The 19,837-nt window shown below is 49.4% G+C and overlaps 2 protein-coding genes across 2 annotated transcripts in view; one reads left to right on the forward strand and one right to left on the reverse strand.

The window, feature by feature from the left end:
- LOC127000662 (uncharacterized) overlaps positions 1-19,837 on the forward strand; it is a 146,036-nt gene that overhangs the window by 14,516 nt on the left and 111,683 nt on the right. The gene's annotated exons all lie outside the window — the stretch shown is intronic.
- Positions 16,393-19,837, reverse strand: part of LOC127000958 (msx2-interacting protein-like) — a 5,065-nt gene continuing 1,620 nt past the window's right edge. The window contains exons 2-4 of the mRNA XM_050865134.1: positions 18,825-19,837; positions 16,873-18,763; positions 16,393-16,797 (exon numbers count right to left, since the gene is read on the reverse strand). The exon at positions 18,825-19,837 is cut by the window's right edge and continues 960 nt beyond it. Coding sequence (XP_050721091.1) covers positions 16,393-16,797; positions 16,873-18,763; positions 18,825-19,837 — 3,309 coding nt within the window. The remainder of the gene's footprint in view (positions 16,798-16,872; positions 18,764-18,824) is intronic.

Below are 19,837 nucleotides of genomic sequence, written 5' to 3' on the forward strand. Positions count from 1 at the left end.
CTGGATGAGCCTACGGTACTTCTCCAGGAGTTCCTCAGACCGGGTCGTGGTGACGTCGTTCGTACCTGTGTGAATAACAAACAGTGAATCATTAGTAGCCTGGGGGGAGATCTCCTCAAGAGCAGCAGTTATATCGTCGATCCCAGCACCAGGATAGCAATAGTTCCGTCTTCGACGAGGAACTCTGCCGCAGAACTCAACGACCTGCTGGCGAATCATGGAGTCACCCACCAGGAAGGTGCTCTCCTGCTCGTCCTCCTCCTCCAGAATGGCAAACCTGTTGAAGCAATGAACAGTATAAATCGCTTGTCTGGCTGGTTTGGCTCCTCCATTCACGACGGTGAAGCCATCATGAGCGGTGCCACTAGCATCTTCCCGTTGCGTGGTGTTGTCCGCTGGTGTCGACGGTACCGCTGAGGGCAAGGGGGCGGTTGGAGAAGGGTTTGGCACCACAGCAACGTTAGCCTGGATGAATTCCTCCAAGGAGGCAACAGTGCCAGAAAGCTCTATTATTTTATTCTGACCTGCTTCCATCTTCTCTTCTTGCTCCTGCAGTCTTGTCTCGAGATGCTGCCTGGTGAGAGAAAGCTCTATAATTTTATTCTGGCCTTCTTCCATCTTCTCTTCTTGCTCCTGCAGTCTTGTCTCGAGATGCTGCCTGGAGAGACACAGTCGACAGACAGCAGAACGCCCTGTAAAAAAGTGAGCTGAAAAGCTACCGTTACAAGTACTGCACTTCTTAGGCGCCATCTTAGCTGAAATGAAAGAGATAAAAACACAGAGTGAAGGGGATTAGGAAAGGGGGTGAGGTGTGTGAGAGGTAGTTTAGTAATGGAGGAAAAGTGAGAGAGAGGAGGAGTAGGAGGGGATGTGAGGTGAGTAAAGAGGGGGAAAGAGAGGCGGTGAGTGAGGTGTGTGAGATCAAGGAGGGTTGGGAAATAGGTGAGGTGAGTGAGAGGGAGTTTGGGAAAGGAGGTAAAGTGGGAGAGAGGAGGAGTAGGAAGGGATGTGAGGTGAGTGAGGTGTGTGAGATCAAGAAGGGTTAAGAAAGAGGCGAGGTACGGTGGGTGGAGGGATGGGTAAATAGGATGTGAGGTGAGTGAGGGGGAGAGGGCTTAGAAATATGTGGAGGTGAGGGAGGAGTAGGAAGGGCTAATCCTCTAGGGGATTTGTAGTGAGGAGGAGCAAAAGGGATGTGAGGTGAGCGAGGGTGGGGGGGCTTAGGTGAGGTGAGGGAAAGGGGTGTAGGAAGTGTTAATCCTCTAGGGGATTTAAAGAGGGTGTAGTGAGGAGGAGCAGATTTAATCCTCAGGGAATTCAAAGGGTGAGTTGTCGACACACCCAAATCACGCGTGAAACACTCGGGAACACAACAACACACTCGGAACACACGAAACACTCAGAAACTCAAGCATAAGCACGATTAAACACCCTCAAGTCACTCGCAAAAACACCGGAAACACAACAGTACACTCAAAACACTCTGAAACCCACGTAGAGCACAGGGAAACAACCAAATCACACGCAAAAGCACTGGAAACACAACACACTTGAAACACTCTGGAACCCACGCAGAACACTCGAAAACAGCCAAATCACACGCAAAAACACCGGAAACACAACAGCACACTCAAAACACTCTGAAACCCACGTAGTACGCTCTGAAGCAGCCAAATCACACGCAAAAACACCGGAAACACAACACACTTGAATCACTCTGAAACCCACGCAGAAAACTCGGAAACAGCCAGATCACACGCAAAAACACCGGAAACATAAATCACAGAGGCAACCACAGGCAGACACACTCGCAGAAACCACAAGCGAACACACACTAAACACGTGTCGGGAAATCACAGGCAACACACAAAGTCCACAAGCGAGAACACACAAACGCACGTGAAAGCAAACGCAATTCCAAGAGCACAACGAAAACACAGGGTTGACAAGGTGTGAAGCGAGGCTGTGGAGCGCAGCGGGGTGAGGTCACGTCCGTCTCTCAGGAGAGGTCTGGTGTGATGAATATATGAAGATGTCGTCGATGTAGCAGGTGCAGAAGGGTAAAGGGTAAGGGTAAGTGGCTGCGGCTGGGTTGGGTCTGCGAGAGTGTTGGTGGAGGGCGTATCCATTGTGACAAGAGGCGAGGGAGCAGCTTGCGTCACTCCGAGGTTACCAATGTAGCGGGTGCTACTCAAGGCAGTCCAACTTTTTAGTTCAGGAGAGGGAGAACCAAACACGGTGATGTTCTGACATCAACTGATTTATTAGTGATATATATATATATATATATATATATATATATATATATATATATATATATATATATATATATATATATATATATATATATATATATATATATATATATATATATATATATATATATATATATACTGAAAAATCAGTAGTGCGGTTGCGGTAGTACGGCATTTATTCCGGAGTAGTGTGGTTCGGTAGTGTGCGGTCCCATTTTTTTCTTTCCCAGTGCGGTACGCGGTGTGCGGAACTACGGTAGCGGTAGTCACTAGTCAATATTTAAAATTTAAAAAAAACTTTAGTGCCTATCCTCAGTTAACTAATAACTTGTGAGATACAAAAAAAAAAATATAGGAGGACTGGGGGAGGGAGAGAGGGAGGTAAGGGAGGAGGAAGGGGGAGGCAGGGGAGTAGAGGACGGGAAGGGGAGGAGGGGGAGCGAAGGGAATGCAACTTTGCGAAGGAGGAGGGAGGGGACAGGGAAGGGGGAAGAGGAGAGATCAACGTCATGTGAGAGAGGAGGAAGTGGGGGGGTGGGAAGGAAGGAAGGACGGAAGGAAGGAAGGAAGGGTGGTGAGACTTTGAATAACAGCTGCAGTAGCCAGGGAGAAATGGTAGGGAGGATAAGGGGAAGTGAAGGGGAAGGGGAGGAGGGTAGGAAGGGCAGGAATTCTCCGGCCTTTGAGCGAAAACGAAAGATTACTAATATAGGAAAGTCATGACGGGAACAGTGTGAAACATTATTCAAACTGTCAAACATATTAAGACAAAACACATCAACTGCAACTGGTAATAGCGAGACATCGTGGGGAAGTTCTAAGCCTGGCGTCTCAGACCTCAGTGAAGTAACCACGTGGAAATTTGAATCGAGGAAATAATGATAATAATAATAATAATAGTAATAATAATAATAATAATAATAATAATAATAATAATAATAATAATAATAATAATAATAATAATAGTAATACTAATAATAAATTATTATTATTATTATTATTATTATTATTATTATTATTATTATTATAATCAAACAATATTGATCTTGGCTACATTGAAAAGAGAGAGAGAAAGAGAAGTTACAATAATTTGAAGAAAAAACAACAGATATAGTAAGTACTATGGTCTATGTTATGCATAAAAAATAAAAAAATTGTACGGGACATGAGCAGCGATCATGTTAGTGCTTGCTTGTACAGTCATCGTTAGAGGCAGTCATGGCGCGCCGCCTTGGGTTGAGTAACGAACAGATTTACTCTGAATTATTCATTTAGTATTTAATTTTGAACAATAACTGAAAAGTCAGAATGATTTAATCACTGATTCTGATGACTGATGCCGTTTGACTGATTGAGTCCGATTTACTGTAAAAAAAAAAAAAAAAAAATTCTGTGAGCATGCCGCGCTGCAAATGTCTTCGATAGTTTTATAAGTACCGCAAAAAGTACCGCAGGATTTTTTAGTGCGGTCCACGGTAGTAGGAGTAGGTAGGAAGACACCTACTGAACGGGCGCAAGCCACTCCCGGGGAAGTGAGGAGGGTGTGGAAGCCCTCCAAAGACCCTTCCCATTACCTCACTAACTGTTTCCCTATTGTCTCATCTACACCATTGAGTAGTTCAGCATGCTCTTTAAAGACAGATCCTCTTCTATCCACACCACACTACATTCACACAACACACACACCTTTTTCCAAAATTCATATTCAAAATGGCGTTCAACAACAGTGCCTCGGAGTCCCCGCCTGGGGGGGGGGGCACAAACTCCCCCGAGGACTCCCCTTCTGGCTGCCGATCTGAAAGGTGCCTTGATAACTTCTCGAGCCTTTCTCTTCTCAATTTCTGGAACATTCGCGGTCTTCGTTCTAATTTTCATTCTGTGGAACACCATCTCTCCTCTAAACCTCACCTTCTCTTCCTCACCGAAACAAAGGTTTCTGAAGCTACTGACAGCAATATCTATTATGTTCAGTCCTACTATCTCTATCCTAAATTTCAATCCAAAGCTGGATGTTGCGTCTACGTGCGCAACGACATCACTTGTTCTCGTGCCCACGACTTTGACTCTTCTGAATTTTCCACCATCTGGCTAAGACTTCATTGTCATTATATTACTAAATACATCTGTGCTGTTTATCTCTCACCTAACTCTACTGACTATGTAAAATTCTTTGACTATATGAACTCTAAAGTGGAGCACATCTTGACCCACTCATCTGTGGGGATTTTAATCGCCTAGACGTCAGCGACACGATGCACCAACTGAATCTCACCCAGGTCGTTAATTTCCCCACCCACCAACAAGCTACTCTCGACCTCATCATGACCGACCTGAGCCAGCAGTACTCACCCCCCCCCAGCCTCTCCCCCTCATGGGACGTAGCGGCCACCTGTCAGTCCTGTGGGAACCGGTTCACACCACCTCACTGCCTCAGTCATCCTCCGTCAGGTCATTCAGGCCCCTGACTGACTCGGCAATCAGACGGTTCGGGCAGTGGATTACGCAACACCCCTGGACTGAAGTGACAAATGAGCCAGACGTCAACCACAAATGGGAGCAGTACCAACACACTATTACCAGCGCCTACCACACCTTCTTCCCCATTAAGACGTTCCCAGTCCATCCATCTGACGCCCCCTGGATCAACCCCACCGTCAAGAGGCTCATCTCGCAGAGAAACAGGGCCCACAATACAGACTCTGCCCGCTACAGACAGCTCAGGAACAGAGTCATCAGGGAGATCAAAACCGCCAGAGCAAACTATTATCCTGAAAAAATACACCATCTTAAACAGGCCAACAACAGACAGTGGTATCACAGCCGAGGAGATAAATATATACCCATTTCGCGGGTATCTGTCAAAGCCTCCCAAAACTTGATCTCACCGCCCTCCCCACCTACCTACCATCCCCCTCCACACCCCCCTCCGTCCAGGAGGTTGATGTTTTCAATAAATTAAAGAAATTAAGGACGCACAGAGCTACCACGCCCACTGACCTCCCAATCAAAATTTATAAGGAATTTGCCCCTGAACTTGCCACCCCCATTTGCTCCATAATAAATGCTTCACTTGAACAAAACACTTTCCCTAGCGACTGGAAAACTTCCTTTGTCACTCCCATCCCCAAAATTTCCAGCCCACAGTCCCTTAATGACCTAAGTCCAATCGCCATCACGCCCATTCCCAGCCTCATTTGTGAAGATTTTATTTTTAACTGGGCTTTTGATGATATTAATAGCCTCATAGACATCCAACAATTTGGCAACATGAAGCACTCCTCCACCACTCATTGCCTGGTCAGATCTCTAGATTTCATACACAGCCACCTGGACAAACGATACACCTCCCTTGCCCTTGCTTTTGTCGGCTTCAGGAAAGCATTTGACCTTGTAGACCACACTGTTGTCATTACTAAGGCCATTGAGCTGGGGTTTCACCCTAATATTGTATCGTGACTGGCTGATTTCCTCAGCGCCCGCCAGCAAATAGTTCGCTCCCAGGGCTCTGTCTCCCCTCCTCTTGAGCTGACGTGTGGCGTCCCGCAAGGCACTGAAATTGGTCCGCTTTGCTTCTTGGTGCTCATTAACGACTCTCTCATGGACACACCGCATCGCTGGAAATATGTTGACTACAGCACCTTGGGCGTCCCCGTCAACAACAGGGATCCAGACTATGCACCTCTTCAAGCGTGGACGGTGGACAACAGTGCCACTATCAACCACACCAAGACCATGGTGATGCACGTTTGCACGTCCAAGAGAGATGTGCCACCTCCGCTGCTGTCAATTGACTCACACCACCTCCAGGTTGTCCAGTCCACCAAACTACTCGGCATCACTGTGGACTACCAGCTCAACTGGAAGCTCCACGTCTCCAACACCGTCAGAGCAGCCTCCTACAAGCTGTACATGCTGCGTAGACTCAGGACGCTGCGGGCACCGGCTGCTGAGCTGTGCAATATTTACTCATCATTCATACTGTCAAAGCTCATGTATGCCTCCCCGGCGTGGTCATCGTCCCTTACCCTCACCCAACAACAGAAGCTTGAGAGGGTTCAAAAGAGGGCATTCAGGGTCATTTTAGGCCCTGACTACCACACCTACGACAATGCCCTGACCACCCTGAGTCTCCCGAGGCTCTCTGACAGGCACCAGGACGCCCTCAGAAAATTCGGCATCTCTCTGCTTCACCATCATCGCCACCGCCACCTCCTGCCACCCGACGCCCCTCCCCCCACCCGCTTCACCAGACACCACAACATACTCACCCCCTTCAGAGCGCCGCAAACCGACCGTTACAAACGTAGCGCAGTGCCCGCGATAGTGCGGATGATAAACAATGCCCAGTGACAGTCAAACCCAAAGGGCCGCGGTGGAGATTAGCACCTCGCCGCTACCCTTTAAGTGCCCCCTTCACACCACCCTCCCTCTCCCTTATGTCTCTATTTTTAGCTCTCGCAAACCACCCTCTCCCTCCCTCTAGTGTAGCCTATTTACTATTAGTTTATTGTATTTTTAATTTGTATATTTTCAGCCTAACGGCTGCCATACATTAATAAACCTGCTATTATTATTATTATTATTGTTATTATTATTATTATCTCCATCCGCTGAAATCTCCATCTTGGGAGATTTCAATGTTCACCACCAGCTTTGGCTTTCATCCTCTTTCACTGACCAGCCTGGTGAACAAGCCTACAACTTTGCTTTTCTCAACGATCTAGAGCACTTGGTTCAGCTCCCTACACGTATCCCCGACCGTCTTGGAGACAGGCCCAACATACTAAGCCTCTTCCTTACTTCTAACCTTTGTGCTTACTCTGTCAAACTGTTCTCTCCGTTGGGCTCCTCCGATCACAATCTTATTTCTGTATCCTGTCCTATCGCTCCTGTACACCCTCTGGACCCACCGAAGAGGCGATGCTTCTGGCATTTCGCTTCAGTTCGGTGGAATGACCTGAGGATGTACTTTTCCGATTTCCCGTGGAATGTTACTGTTTCCAGGAGAGAAACCTGTGTGTGCCCAGCGCATCACAAAGGTGATTGTCTCTGGAATGGAGGCATACATTCCACGTTCTTTCTCTACTCCTCATGCTAAAAAGCCTTGGTTTAATCATGCTTGTTCTCGTGCTATTAAAGATAGAGAGGCAGCTCACAAAAGGTACCAGAGCCTTTGCACTCCTGCTAACCATGATCTTTATATTTCTGCCCGGAATCGTGCCAAATCTATTCTCCGACTTACCAAAAATTCCTTCATTAATAGAAAATGCCAAAACCTTGCTTCTCTAATTCTTCCCGTGACTTCTGGCATCTAGCCAAAAATATCTCCTCCAATTTCACTTCTTCCTCTTTCCCTCCTCTCCTTAACCCTAACGGCAGCACCGCCGTCTCATCTGCTTCTAAGGCTGAACTCTTCGCTCAAACTTTCTGTATGAACTCCACCTTGGACGATTCTGGGTATATTCCTTTTACTCATCCTCCCTCTGACTCCTTTATGCCTGTTATTAAGATTCTTCCTAATGATGTTTTCTTTGCCCTCTCTGGCCTCAACTCTCAGAAGGCTTATGGACTTGATGGAGTGCCTCCTATTGTCCTTCCACCCAGCAGTGAATGGGTACCAGGTATTAATCGGGGGTTGTGTCCCGTCTCCTGGGATCTGTTCCCTTCTATAATTCCTTCCTCTTCTCTCTTTCTCCGGCATATGACCACAGATGTTGCGCCGACTAAACGGAACTTTCCAACTTCCTATTGTCCTTAAAAACCGTGCTTCTGTGCTGACACTCTGCCTATCAACATCTACCTTTCCTTCCTACTGGAAGCACGCCTTCGTACAGCCTGTGCCTAAGAAGGGTGACCGTTCCAATCCCTCAAACTACCGCTCTAAAGCTTTACTTTCCTGTCTATCTAAAGCTTTTGAATCAGTCCTTAACCGGAAGATTCAAAAGCACCTTTCCACCTCTAACCTTCTATCTGATCGCCAGTATGGGTTCCGTAAGGGGTGTTCTACTGGCGATCTTCTTGCTCTCTTAACAGACTCTTGGTCATCCTCCCTTAGCCGTTTCGGTGAAACTTTCTCTGTTGTGCTAGACATATCGAAAGCCTTCGATGGAGTCTGGCACAAGTCTTTGCTTTCTAAACTGCCCTCTTTCGGATTCTGTCCCTCTCTCTGTTCTTTTATCTCCAGTTTCCTTTCCGGCCGTTCTACCTCTGCGGTGATACATGGTCATTGTTCTTCCCTTAAACCTATCAACAATGGTGTTCCACAGGGCTCTGTCCTATCACCCACTCTCTTCCTGTTATTCATCAATGATCTTCTTTCCATAACAAACTGTTATGTCCACTCATACACCAACGACTCCACTCTGCATTATTCAACTTCTTTCAATAGAAGACCATCCCAACAGGTAGTACATGACTCCAGACTGGAGGCTGCAGAACGCTTAACCTCAGACCTTGCTATCATTTCCGATTGGGGTAGAAGGAACCGTGTGTCCTTCAATGCCTCAAAAATTCAATTTCTCCACCTGTCAACTCGACACAATCTTCCAAACACCTATCCCTTATTCTTCGACAACACTCAGCTGTCACCTTCTTCAACACTAAATATCCTCGGTCTATCCTTAACTCAAAATCTTAACTGGAAACTTCACATCTCCTCTCTCACTAAATCAGTTTCCTCGAGGTTGGGCGTTCTGTATCGTCTCCGCCAGTTCTTCTCCCCCGCATAGTTGCTATACATAGACAGGGGCCTTGTCCGCCCTCGTATGGAGTATGCATCTCACGTGTGGGGGGGCTCCACTTACACAGCTCTTCTGGACAGAGTGGAGTCTAAGGCTCTTCGTCTCATCAGCTCTCCTCCTCTTACTGATAGTCTTCTACCTCTTAAATTCCGTCGCGATGTTGCCTCTCTCTCTATCTTCTATCGATATTTTCACGCTGACTGCTCTTCTGAACTTGCTAACTGCATGCCTCCCCCCCTCCCGCGGCCTCGCCACACACGACTTTCTACTGAAGCTCATCTCTATACTGTCCAAACCCCTTATGCAAGAGTTAATCAGCATCTTCACTCTTTCATCCCTCACGCTGGTAAACTCTGGAACAATCTTCCTTCATCTGTAAGCTCCTCCTGCCTACGACTTGAACTCTTTCAAGAGGATGGTATCAGGACACCTCTCCTCCCGAAATTGACCTCTCTTTTGGCCACTCCTCTGTACTCTTTAGGAGCAGTAAGTAGCGTTTTTTTTTTCATTGTTTTTATGCCCTTGAACTGTCTCCTTTGCTGTAAAAATAAAAAAAGAAAGATCGCGGGCACAATAACGAAGGGAGCCTACGGGCGGCGGTGCAGATAGGAGAGAGATGTATGACAGATATCAAGATCGGGAGATGTAGGGAAGGAAATATGCATGAAGTCACCAGAAATCAGGACGATGGGTTTGGTACTATAGAGCGAGTACAGAGAATCTTTGACAGGGTAAGGAAAGATGGGAAAAGGTATAGGCTAGGAAAGTGCCGCGTGACCTGAAGGGTATGTGGACGGATATACCAGCTGTGATTAGTGTGATAAGAGGTAAGAGTGATAAGTGATCTATGGACCAGGCAGGAAGGAGACGAAACGCTGGACCAGAAAGAACAGCCGGGCGAAAAAAGAAATCTAAGTGGTAAAGTACAAGGTGACTAGAGACGTCGTCAGAAACAAGCAGTACTACTAGGTTTTGGCAGGGGCGTTTTCCCTCGCGTGAGAACGGAATTTCTTGCGATATTCCTCTGAGGGAGGAGGATCAGCTTCTCCCGCTGAACGCTGTTCGGGGGGAAGAGCCGGGAGCGCATCACCGCTATCAAAAGAACGAAAGACTCGCTTCACATGGTCGAGGTGGACGACTTTGACCTCGTACGACGTTAAGTGTCGTACTTTAATATTGCTTCCCCTTTCAAGTTGAACTCGGTAAGGGCCTTCAAAGGGTGGGGCGAATTTGCTTTGAATCTCGTGAATCTAAACAAATACAACATCCCCTGGGCTAATTAGTTTATCTTTAGCGGTCCGCCATTGCTGAGTGATCACTTTATCCTGGGACTCAGTGATATTTTGTTGCACTGGTATATCAGTGTTTTGAAAGTCTGCAACTCTGAGTCTTACATAATCATCAAAATTGTAAATGGGCTCCGCTTTTTGTGGCAACAATGAGTACGGAAGCCTCTTGTCCTGTCCGAATACAACGAAATGGGGCGTGTTTCCGATTGAGGAGTGTAAGGAAGAATTCAGTGATGCCGCTACTTGGGCATCCACTTATGCCAGGAGGAAGAAACATCGCCAACCAGGGAGCGAAGGTGTTAGATGACCTTTCTGTTTTGTCTCTCCACCATGCCGTTGGAAGCAGAATGATACGCTACAATAACATTTAGGATCTTGAACTGACGGCAAATTTCTTGCAGAATTTGGTTGTTAAATTCCGTTCCGTTGTCCGACAGTAACACCTTTGGTGTGTTGAACTTGCAGAACACTTCATCGATTAGCGCCGTAGCCACCATCTTGGCTGATTTATTTTTGAGTGGCACCAGTACCGAGAACCTACTAAAGGGATCAGTGGCTACAAGCAGGTACTGGTGGCCTTCTGAGGTGAGTGGCAGTCTTAACAAGTCAATCGCTACAGTGTCCCATGGTTCCTGGGGAACTGGATAACTTAGAATAGGCACCTGTGATTTTAAAGAACCTTTGTTATCCGCACAAGATTGGCACGTATCTATTGGCTGGAGTAGGTAGGAAGACACCTACCGAACGGGCGCAAGCCACTCCCGGTGAGGTATATATGGGAGGTGAGAAGGGAGCTGAAGCCCTCCAAAGACCCTTCCCATGTCCTCACTAACCGTTTCCCTATTGTCTCACCAACACCAGAGAGTAGTTCAGCATGCTCTCTAAAGACAGATCCTCTCTTTATCCACACCACACTACATTCACACAACATATACACCTTTTCCCAAAATTCAAATTTCAAAATGGCGCACCAACAACAAGCCTCGGAGTCCCCGCATGGGGGGGAGACCACAAATTCCCCCAGGGAGGACTCCCCTTCTGGCTGCCGACCCGAGAGGTGTTTTGATAACTCCTCGAACCTCTTTCTTCTCAATTTCTGCAACATTCGCGGTCTTCGCTCTAATTTTCATTCTGTGGAACATCATCTCTCCTCCTCTAAACCTCACCTTCTCTTCCTTACCGAAACACAGGTTTCTGAGGCTACTGACAGCAATCTCTACTCTGTTCCCTCCTACTATCTCTATCCTAAATTTCAATCCAAAGCTGGATGTTGCGCCTACGTGCGCAACGACATCAATTGCTCTCGTGCCCACAACCTTGACTCTTCTGAATTTTCTACCATCTGGGTAAGACTTCATTGTCATTCTATTACTAAATACATCTGTGCTGTTTATCTCTCACCTAACTCTACCAACTATGTAAAATTCTTTGACTATTTGAATTCTAAAGTGGAGCACATCTTGACCCACTCTCCCTTCGCTGAAATCTCCATCCTAGGAGATTTCAATGTTCACCACCAGCTTTGGCTTTCATCCTCTTTCGCTGACCATCCTGGTGAACAAGCCTACAACTTGCTATCCTCAACGACCTAGAGCAGTTGGTCCAGCACCCTACACGTATTCCCGACCGTCTTGGAGACCGGCCCAACATTCTGGACCTCTTCCTTACCTCAAACCCTTCTGCTTATTCTGTCAAACTGTTCTCTCCGTTGGGCTCCTCCGATCACAATCTTATTTCTGCATCCTGCCCTATCGCTCCTGTACACCCTCTGGACCCACCGAAGAGGCGATGCTTCTGGCATTTTGCTTCAGCTCGGTGGGACGACCTGAGGATGTACTTTTCCGATTTCCCGTGGAATGATTATTGCTTCCAGGATAGAGACCCCTCTGTGTGTGCTCAGAGCATCACAGAGGTGATTGTCTCTGGAATGGAGGCATACATTCCTCGTTCTTTCTCTACTCCTCATGCTAAAAAGCCTTGGTTTAATCACGCTTGTTCTCGTGCTGTCAATGATAGAGAGGCAGCTCACAAAAGGTACCAGAGCCTTCAAACTAATGCTAATTATGAACTTTACATTTCTGCCCGAAATCGTGCCAAATCTATTCTCCGACTAACCAAAAATTCTTTCATTAATAGAAAATGCCAAAACCTTGCTTTTTCTAACTCTTCCCGTGACTTCTGGCATCTAGCCAAAAACATCTCCTCCAACTTCACTTCTTCATCTTTCCCTCCACTCCTCAGTCCTGACGGCAACACTGTCGTCTCATCTATCTCTAAGGCTGAACTCTTCTCTCAAACTTTTTCTAAAAACTCCACTCTGGACGATTCTGGGCATATTCCTCCTACTCATGCCCCCGCTGACTCCTTTATACCTGTTATAAAGATTCTTCAAAATGATGTTTTCTATGCTCTCTCTGGCCTCAATCCTCAGAAGGCTTATGGACCTGATGGAGTGCCTCCTATTGTCCTTAAAAACTGTGCCTCCGTGCTGTCACCGTGCCTGGTCAAACTCTTTCGCCTCTGCCTGTCAACATCTACCTTTCCTTCTTGCTGGAAGTATGCCTTCATACAGCCTGTGCCTAAGAAGGGTGACCGCTCCAATCCCTCAAACTACCGTCCTATAGCTTTACTTTCTTGTCTATCTAAAGCTTTTGAATCAATCCTTAACCGGAAGATTCAAAAGCACCTTTCCACTTCTGACCTTTTATCTGATCGCCAGTATGGGTTCCGCAAGGGGCGTTCTACTGGTGATCTCCTAGCCTTCTTAACTGACTCTTGGTCATCCTCTCTTAGCCGTTTCGGTGAAACCTTTGCTATTGCACTAGACATATCAAAAGCTTTTGATAGGGTCTGGCACAAATCTTTGCTTTCCAAACTACCCTCCTACGGTTTCTATCCTTCTCTCTGTACCTTTATCTCCAGTTTCCTTTCTGACCGTTCTATTTCTGTCGGGTAGACGGTCACTGTTCTTCCCCTAAATCTATTAACAGTGGTGTCCCACAGGGTTCTGTCCTATCTCCCACTCTTTTTCTGTTGTTCATTGATGATCTTCTTTCCAAAACGAACTGTCCTATCCATTCCTACGCCGATGATTCCACTCTGCATTACTCAACTTCTTTTAATAGAAGACCCACCCTACAGGAACTTAACGACTCAAGGCTGGAGGCTGCAGAACGCTTAGCCTCAGACCTTACTATTGTTTCCGATTGGGGCAAGAGGAACCTGGTGTCCTTCAATGCCTCAAAAACACAGTTTCTCCACCTATCCACTCGACACAATCTTCCAAACAACTATCCCCTATTCTTTGACAACACCCTGCTATCACCTTCCTCAACACTAAACATCCTCGGTCTATCCTTAACTCAAAATCTCAACTGGAAACTTCATATCTCATCTCTTACTAAATCAACTTCCTCGAGGCTGGGCGTTCTGTACCGTCTCCGCCAATTCTTCTCCCCCGCACAGTTGCTGTCCATATACAGGGGCCTTGTCCGCCCTCGTATGGAGTATGCATCTCATGTGTGGGGGGGCTCCACTCACACAGCTCTTCTGGACAGAGTGGAGGCTAAGGCTCTTCGTCTCATCAGCTCTCCTCCTCATACTGATAGTCTTCTACCTCTTAAAATCCGCCGCAATGTTGCCTCTCTTTCTATCTTCTATCGATATTTCCACGCTGACTGCTCTTCTGAACTTGCTAACTGCATGCCTCCCCCCCTCCCGCGGCCCCGCTGCACTCGACTTTCTACTCATGCTCATCCCTATACTGTCCAAACCCCTTATGAAAGAGTTAACCAGCATCTTCACTCTTTCATCCCTCACGCTGGTAAACTCTGGAACAATCTTCCTTCATCTGTATTTCCTCCTGCCTACGACTTGAACTCTTTCAAGAGGAGGGTATCAGGACATCTCTCCTCTCGTATTTGACCTTGCTCTCGGCCACTTCTTTTGTTTCTTTTTTAGGAGCAGCGAGTAGCGGGCTTTTTTTTATTAATGTTTTTTTTGTGTGTGTGTGCCCTTGAGCTGCCTCCTTTGTTGTAAAAAAAAATAAAAAAAATTATGAATGTCCTTGCGCATGGTGGGCCAATAGTATTCCAGTCTAGCCTGGTGGAGACACCTATCTTTCCCTGGGTGTCCTGCATATAGGGAGGAATGTAAATTATGGATAATGGCCGGGACAAGAGACTTAGGCACTACTATCTGTGTGACCTCGCGGTCCGGCTCATGTTTAGCAGTCAAGTAAGTAGACCTAACTAGCGCCTCGTCCCTGATGTCGAATTCAGGGAGTGGGACGGGAAGGCGAGGAAGATGAGTTGCATCGCCCGACTCCAGGTAATACAAAATTGGTGAGCATAACGCATCATCCCTCTGGGCAGAAACTAACGTTTGTTTAAAATCCTCGTCGCCTAGTGCCTGGATTTAAGCTATTTGGCGTGATAAGGCGTCTGCCACTACGTTGGCTCTACCCGGCAAGTACTCAAAGTGTAGATTAAAATCTTGTATGACCAACGCCCATCTTGCTAGGTTTTTTGCATTGAACAGTTCGACTACCGCGGCGTGGTCCGTCTTTATTCGGATCGGGTAGCCGTGAATGAGATCACGGAAGTGGCGCAGGCTCCATACGACTGCGAGGGCCTCCTTGTGAGTCGTCGAGTAATTTTGTTCGGCCTTGTTAAGGACTCTACTGGCGTATCCAATAACCTGTAGTTTATTTTTCTCATCCTTTTGCATTAGTGCCGCGCCCAAACCGATACCCGACGCATCTGTGTACAAATATAACTCTTTGTTAAAGTCTGGTTATGCAAGAATCGGTGAAGTGGTAAGTATGTCTTAAGCCTCTAATTTCCAGTTTCGAGGTAAACGTTCAGTTTGCTTCTCTTTTTGTCCGTTATCTTTCAGTTTCTCCCTAATTTTGTTCATCCTCTCTTTGACATAATTATGAGTATATATATATATATATATATATATATATATATATATATATATATATATATATATATATATATATATATATATATATATATATATATATATATATATATATATATATATATATATATATATATATATATATATATATATATATATATATATATATATATATATATATATATATATATATATATATATAATGATATATATTTATATATATATATATATATATATATATATATATATATATATATATATATATATATATATATATATATATATATAGTAAACACCAGGAAAAGACAACATTTGCGCTCCATGGTAACCAGCAGCATACTTAATAAAAAAACACGGTTGAAGTAAATAAATAAACAAACAATTTCTGGATGAAGTAAAGCAGAAGTTATGATATGCTTTAATGGTAATACATATTTTACTTCAAGTATATAAAGTTAAGTATATAAATATCTAGAAAAAAACGACCATTTTCATTTCTTGGTTATAAACAACACAAAAATTTCGTTAGTAATTTCGTATAACGAAATTACTAACGAAACGTAAACATCCCAAAGAAAGCGATCTAGCGTGTCTTCATTTTCAACGCCCCAACACTTCCCAAGGACCGAAAATTGAGGTAAACATACAGAGAAAAGTGAGATTTGGAAACTGAAAATACAAAGAAAAAGTAAGTTGAAATAGTTGTTGGAAAAAAGTAGATCATTAGGCAGCTTTGAAACATGTTTTAGACCCCCTCTGAAAATTGTGGCATTTTATAATTATATCCCTCAAGTGTTGCCTGTAGGAATCATAAAAGGCTACATAGAGACAGGGAGGGACTACAAGAGGAGATTGGTCAGGGATATGAAATCAAATCGCCTTGTTTTTAATTAACTGAGGAATATTTCACGTGATGCTTTACAGAGTTTTGTGGTGAAAGAACAGAGCAGTCCTTACTGAGTGAACGCTTGCAGATGACAGGCGAAGCTAGTGACTGAGTGTTTGTGACTGGCGAGGGTATAGTGATGGAGCGTGTGGAGAGTGCGGGCTGTGGCAATGCTGACTCCTCCTCCCCCAGACACACATGCACATACGCATGTGTAGCGCTGTGTCTGCGGCGTCTCGGTGGGTGTGCGTAGTGTGAGGGAGTTGGAGGTCTAGCTAGTCCTTGGGGTCCTGAGTCTAGAACTGTCCCTGGCTGGGGTCGTAGGGGGAGTCCTGGCTGAAGGATGAGGGCTGTGCGTCGTAGGGGCTGAAGCTGCCCTGGTGAGACCCAAAGTCTGGGTCTGAGCCGGAGGGAGGATTGCTGAAGGCGTCCTGGTTGTCAGACCCATCCGTGCCGAAGGCCGGGGCGGAGGGGTCTTCGCTGAAGGTGCCATCATACCCTTCCTCGTACTGGGCTCCGCGGGTGAACCGCGTGGCGTGGCTGAAGGAGATGGGGCTGGCGGGTTGGGGCTGCTCGGTCTGGGCTTCCGCAGTGTTTTCCTCGTGCTGGGCGTTGCGGGTGAACCGCGTGGCGTGGCTGAAGGAGATGGGGCTGGCGGGCTGGGGCTGCTCGGTCTGGGCTTCCTCACTCTCTTCCTTGTGCTGGGCGTTGCGGGTGAACCGCGTGGCGTGGCTTAAGGAGATGGGGCTGGCGGGCTGGGGCTGCTCGGTCTGGGCTTCCTCACTCTCTTCCTTGTTCTGGGCGTTGCGGGTGAACCGCGTGGCGTGGCTTAAGGAGATGGGGCTGGCGGGCTGGGGCTGCTCGGTCTGGGCTCCCTCAGTGTCTCCATTTTGCTGGGCGTTGCGGGTGAACCGCGTGGCGTGGCTGAAGGAGATGGGGCTGGCGGGCTGGGGCTGCTCGGTCTGGGCTCCCTCAGCGTCTTCCTCGTCCTGGGCGTTGCGGGTGAACCGCGTGGCGTGGCTTAAGGAGATGGGGCTGGCGGGCTGGGGCTGCTCGGTCTGGGCTTCCTCACTCTCTTCCTCGTGCTGGGCGTTGCGGGTGAACCGCGTGGCGTGGCTGAAGGAGATGGGGCTGGCGGGCTGGGGCTGCTCGGTCTGGGCTCCCTCAGTGTCTCCATTTTGCTGGGCGTTGCGGGTGAACCGCGTGGCGTGGCTGAAGGAGATGGGGCTGGCGGGCTGGGGCTGCTCGGTCTGGGCTCCCTCAGTGTCTTCATCTTTCTGGGCGTTGCGGGTGAACCGCGTGGCGTGGCTTAAGGAGATGGGGCTGGCGGGCTGGGGCTGCTCGGTCTGGGCTCCCTCAGTGTCTCCATCTTGCTGGGCGTTGCGGGTGAACCGCGTGGCGTGGCTTAAGGAGATGGGGCTGGCGGGCTGGGGCTGCTCGGTCTGGGCTCCCTCAGTGTCTTCCTCGTGCTGGGCGTTGCGGGTGAACCGGGTGGCGTGGCTTAAGGAGATGGGGCTGGCGGGCTGGGGCTGCTCGGTCTGGGCTCCCTCAGCGTCTTCCTCGTGCTGGGCGTTGCGGGTGAACCGCGTGGCGTGGCTTAAGGAGATGGGGCTGGCGGGCTGGGGCTGCTCGGTCTGGGCTCCCTCAGTGTCTTCCTCGTGCTGGGCGTTGCGGGTGAACCGCGTGGCGTGGCTGAAGGAGATGGGGCTGGCGGGCTGGGGCTGCTCGGTCTGGGCTCCCTCAGTGTCTTCCTCGTGCTGGGCGTTGCGGGTGAACCGCGTGGCGTGGCTGAAGGAGATGGGGCTGGCGGGCTGGGGCTGCTCGGTCTGGGCTCCCTCAGTGTCTTCATCTTTCTGGGCGTTGCGGGTGAACCGCGTGGCGTGGCTGAAGGAGATGGGGCTGGCGGGCTGGGGCTGCTCGGTCTGGGCTCCCTCAGCGTCTTCATCTTTCTGGGCGTTGCGGGTGAACCGCGTGGCGTGGCTGAAGGAGATGGGGCTGGCGGGCTGGGGCTGCTCGGTCTGGGCTCCCTCAGTGTCTTCATCTTTCTGGGCGTTGCGGGTGAACCGCGTGGCGTGGCTGAAGGAGATGGGGCTGGCGGGCTGGGGCTGCTCGGTCTGGGCTCCCTCAGTGTCTTCATCTTTCTGGGCGTTGCGGGTGAACCGCGTGGCGTGGCTGAAGGAGATGGGGCTGGCGGGCTGGGGCTGCTCGGTCTGGGCTCCCTCAGCGTCTTCCTCGTGCTGGGCGTTGCGGGTGAACCGCGTGGCGTGGCTTAAGGAGATGGGGCTGGCGGGCTGGGGCTGCTCGGTCTGGGCTCCCTCAGTGTCTTCCTCGTGCTGGGCGTTGCGGGTGAACCGCGTGGCGTGGCTGAAAGAGATGGGGCTGGCGGGCTGGGGCTGCTCGGTCTGGGCTCCCTCAGTGTCTCCATTTTGCTGGGCGTTGCGGGTGAACCGCGTGGCGTGGCTTAAGGAGATGGGGCTGGCGGGCTGGGGCTGCTCGGTCTGGGCTCCCTCAGTGTCTCCATCTTGCTGGGCGTTGCGGGTGAACCGCGTGGCGTGGCTTAAGGAGATGGGGCTGGCGGGCTGGGGCTGCTCGGTCTGGGCTCCCTCAGTGTCTCCATTTTGCTGGGCGTTGCGGGTGAACCGCGTGGCGTGGCTGAAGGAGATGGGGCTGGCGGTCTGGGGCTGCTCGGACAGGGCCCCCTCAGTGGCTCCATCGTCCTGGGCGTTGCGGGTGAACCGTGGCGTGGCTTAAGGAGATGGGGCTGGCGGGCTGGGGCTGCTCGGTCTGGGCTTCCTCACTCTCTTCCTCGTGCTGGGCGTTGCGGGTGAACCGCGTGGCGTGGCTTAAGGAGATGGGGCTGGCGGGCTGGGGCTGCTCGGTCTGGGCTCCCTCAGTGTCTTCCTTGTTCTGGGCGTTGCGGGTGAACCGCGTGGCGTGGCTTAAGGAGATGGGGCTGGCGGGCTGGGGCTGCTCGGTCTGGGCTTCCTCACTCTCTTCCTTGTGCTGGGCGTTGCGGGTGAACCGCGTGGCGTGGCTTAAGGAGATGGGGCTGGCGGGCTGGGGCTGCTCGGTCTGGGCTTCCTCACTCTCTTCCTCGTGCTGGGCGTTGCGGGTGAACCGCGTGGCGTGGCTTAAGGAGATGGGGCTGGCGGGCTGGGGCTGCTCGGTCTGGGCTCCCTCAGTGTCTTCCTTGTTCTGGGCGTTGCGGGTGAACCGCGTGGCGTGGCTTAAGGAGATGGGGCTGGCGGGCTGGGGCTGCTCGGTCTGGGCTCCCTCAGTGTCTTCCTTGTTCTGGGCGTTGCGGGTGAACCGCGTGGCGTGGCTTAAGGAGATGGGGCTGGCGGGCTGGGGCTGCTCGGTCTGGGCTCCCTCAGTGTCTCCATCTTGCTGGGCGTTGCGGGTGAACCGCGTGGCGTGGCTGAAGGAGATGGGGCTGGCGGGCTGGGGCTGCTCGGTCTGGGCTCCCTCAGCGTCTTCCTCGTCCTGGGCGTTGCGGGTGAACCGCGTGGCGTGGCTTAAGGAGATGGGGCTGGCGGGCTGGGGCTGCTCGGTCTGGGCTTCCTCACTCTCTTCCTCGTGCTGGGCGTTGCGGGTGAACCGCGTGGCGTGGCTTAAGGAGATGGGGCTGGCGGGCTGGGGCTGCTCGGTCTGGGCTCCCTCAGTGTCTTCCTTGTTCTGGGCGTTGCGGGTGAACCGGGTGGCGTGGCTTAAGGAGATGGGGCTGGCGGGCTGGGGCTGCTC

Source organism: Eriocheir sinensis, chromosome 19 (assembly GCF_024679095.1).
Source record: "Eriocheir sinensis breed Jianghai 21 chromosome 19, ASM2467909v1, whole genome shotgun sequence".
In the NCBI taxonomy this organism is placed as follows: domain Eukaryota; kingdom Metazoa; phylum Arthropoda; class Malacostraca; order Decapoda; family Varunidae; genus Eriocheir; species Eriocheir sinensis.